Raw genomic sequence first — 2948 nt, 5'->3', positions numbered from 1 at the left:
CCAACAACTAAGGATTGAACGAGCCATCATTCGTGTGCCATATATAGGGCAGCCAGCCAGGAATGAGACTTTTTAGTTTGAAGGTTGGTTTCAGTGCTTAACGATGGGAGAAGAAAAACGTTTGGGCTACTCTTTGCAAGACTACAGGCTCAGTGTCTCCCATTCCCCTTAAGTACCCTTGAGTAGTTTAAATCCACGAATACTTAATCCAATAACCATTTCTCCACACAGCCATGGCTCCTGGATAAGAACAACGTCAAATCCTCCTGCCTTCAGATGGACCTTTGGTACCGCCAAAGCGGCCTTACTGTGGTGTAGATTTATCTGCAGAAACCGGACCATAGTCAGGATTCAGAATTTCCACCATTAATGCGTTAGCGGCGGCTACTGAGTCCGCCAGGAGTTAATCCTCACAAGATTCGTTCGATCTTGTCATGATGAGATTCCTTTTGCATCCAGTGGTAGTTGAGAAAGAGGTGGAACCATTCTTCTTCAGAATACTGGACACTTGCGGTGTGGGCGATTCCTTCTTAGCTGCTTTCCTTACTGCTGCTGTCGAAGTACCTTTTGAGTTCCGTGCTTCCCCGCTGGTGCACTCCTTAAGCCCAATCGAAACGGATGACCCACCCACACAGGGTTTGTCGGGTCCCGTTCCCCTTTTGTTTTAATCGTGGCAGGGGGATTTTCTCCTTCAAACCACTAGACTTAAGAGGTGTGGTTGATAGTTTCTCAAGAAAAGTGTTCAGCAACAACTGCAGTGTCGTCTCCTGATTCCCGCACCTTCTTATACAACTTCAACTTGTTGTTGAATCCGAAGGATACAATTCCATCCGAATTGATGAGGTCTCCAAGACAACCGGAATTTAGTATGAATACTGCTTGCCTCCGATCGCCAAGAGCCTCTTCCAATGTACAAATCTTTCAGTCGGTGATTGAACGATTAGGATTACAGTCCCTTATACTTTAAAAATAACATCAAGGGACAGACGCACGGCAGTGCCAAATTGAATCAGAAAGTGTTTCTGAGTCTATCCCTTTACTTATCTGAATGTTACAAATTAATAAAAAGTTGCAAATTTCCCCATAAAAATTCCATAAAGGAGCATCGAGTATACTTCTCTCATATTAATGAGCGCTACCCGATGCAAGTTATAGGCTCAATGATAGGGGCCTCCTTTTTATATGCAGTGCCCGAACCGCTTGCCCCAGTGCGACACATGTTGGTTGAAACGTTTACAAGACAAATTACCTAAGGCATATACCTCACAAGTGTTGCCAGCACTAGGAAGTGATAACCACCGCTGAAATTTTTTTTCTCATGTTTTCGCCGGGATTTAAACCCAGGCGCGGAGATAAATGTAACAATTCTACACTAACGGATCCACTGTGTTACTTAGCGATGACTATTAACGCACCAATTTCATGCGTTAATATTCATTTAACGTCTAGAGTCAGTGTTTTCTTTACTTTATGTGTTAATATTGTCAACACCTTAACTTTTTGTATTCATGATGTCTACGTATTTGGTGAGCTCTTTTTGTTTTTATGTTCTTCGCTATTTTTCATATAAAAAGACCATGGATGCCCATCAAACAACACATTTCACATCCACTTTTGGAATTCAGAGCATATTGAACCAATCAACAAGCACGCTTTAGAAATGGCTTTCAAAGTAAGGATTTTTTTCTAGCAAGGAACAATCGTTTCATTTTTTAAAAAATTTTCTGATTTTTCTTTTTATGCCACAGTTCATCACCTTGTTCGCTGCCTTTGTAGCTGTTGCCAGTGCCGGTCTTATTCCCGCTGCTCCCTTGGCCGCTGTAGCCCATGTTGAGGAATACGATCCCCATCCCCAATACACATATGGCTATGATGTCAAGGATGCCATTTCGGGTGACTCTAAGACCGCTGTGGAAACTCGTGATGGGGGTTTCGTTCAGGGCCAATACTCCTTGAATGATGCTGATGGTTACAGACGTATTGTTGACTACACCTCTGATCCCATCAATGGCTTCAATGCTGTTGTGCGCCGTGAACCTTTGGTAGCTGCTGTTGCTGCTGCCCCCGTTGTCGCTGCTCCAGCCCCCATTGTTCGTGCTGCTCCCGTTGTCAAGGCTGCCGTTGCAGCTCCCTTCACCTATGCTGCTCCTGCCCCCATTGTAAGGACTGCTGTTGCTGCTCCCTTCACTTATGCTGCTCCGGCACCTATTGTTAAGGCTGCCGTGGCTGCTCCCTTCACCTATGCCGCTTCAGCTCCCATTGTGAAAGCTGCACCTTTCACTTATGCCGCCCCTGCTCCCTTTATTGCTGGTCCAGCTGCAGTGAAAACTACTTTCGCATCTCCACTTATCTCTTACGCCTATTAGATAAGTATGGAATGATTGCTCCTGTTAGTTGTTGTAGTTTAATAAAGAACTGTGATGAACATAATTTAATATGAAAATTGTAATGAGTGTTCATTATTGTTGTGCGTGAGCATATGGTGTTGAACACTTGGAAAGGAAGCTAGAAAGGGCAACTAGCAATATTAGGAACTAACCTTAACATGTTAGGAAAACGGAAGACACAAATAAAGCTAGTGCTCGCTCATTCACCCATTCACATCTGCAATCATTATGCGGAATTTCCATGTATCGCCCCATAGGTCCTTAATAGCAATGACCGGTTATGCCTTTTATTATAGTAGTGAACGAACACTTCCAGAAAGCCAGCAGCACGTCCGTTCATTTCCAGTCGACGGAAGTAGAGTTGACAAACTATCGATATTCGATCCATTCCATATTTTGTTAAATGTGCAGGGTCTGCCAGAGAAAATTACTTATATGAAAGGTCAATAAAAACAAAAGTTTCTTTTTGTTTCTCTTTCGTTACGAGCTCAATGATCGGAGGATTTCTTTGCAAAAAGAAAAGGACAGCCAGAGATAGCAACATACACCAATCACTATGGG

General features: G+C 43.4%; 1 protein-coding gene across 1 annotated transcript; it reads left to right on the top strand.

The window, feature by feature from the left end:
• The first annotated feature begins 1660 nt into the window (after window positions 1–1660).
• Window positions 1661–2366, top strand: LOC106093518 (larval cuticle protein A3A-like). Its single transcript, XM_013260579.2, has 2 exons — window positions 1661–1672; window positions 1749–2366. The coding sequence occupies exons 1-2, from the start codon at window positions 1661–1663 to the stop codon at window positions 2364–2366; spliced, it is 630 nt and encodes a 209-aa protein (XP_013116033.1).
• The last annotated feature ends 582 nt before the right edge of the window (window positions 2367–2948 follow it).

Source organism: Stomoxys calcitrans, chromosome 2, assembly GCF_963082655.1.
Source record: "Stomoxys calcitrans chromosome 2, idStoCalc2.1, whole genome shotgun sequence".
Classification (NCBI taxonomy): domain Eukaryota; kingdom Metazoa; phylum Arthropoda; class Insecta; order Diptera; family Muscidae; genus Stomoxys; species Stomoxys calcitrans.
Note: the sequence above shows the minus strand (reverse complement) of the source record. Positions and strands in the feature narration are given on the sequence as shown.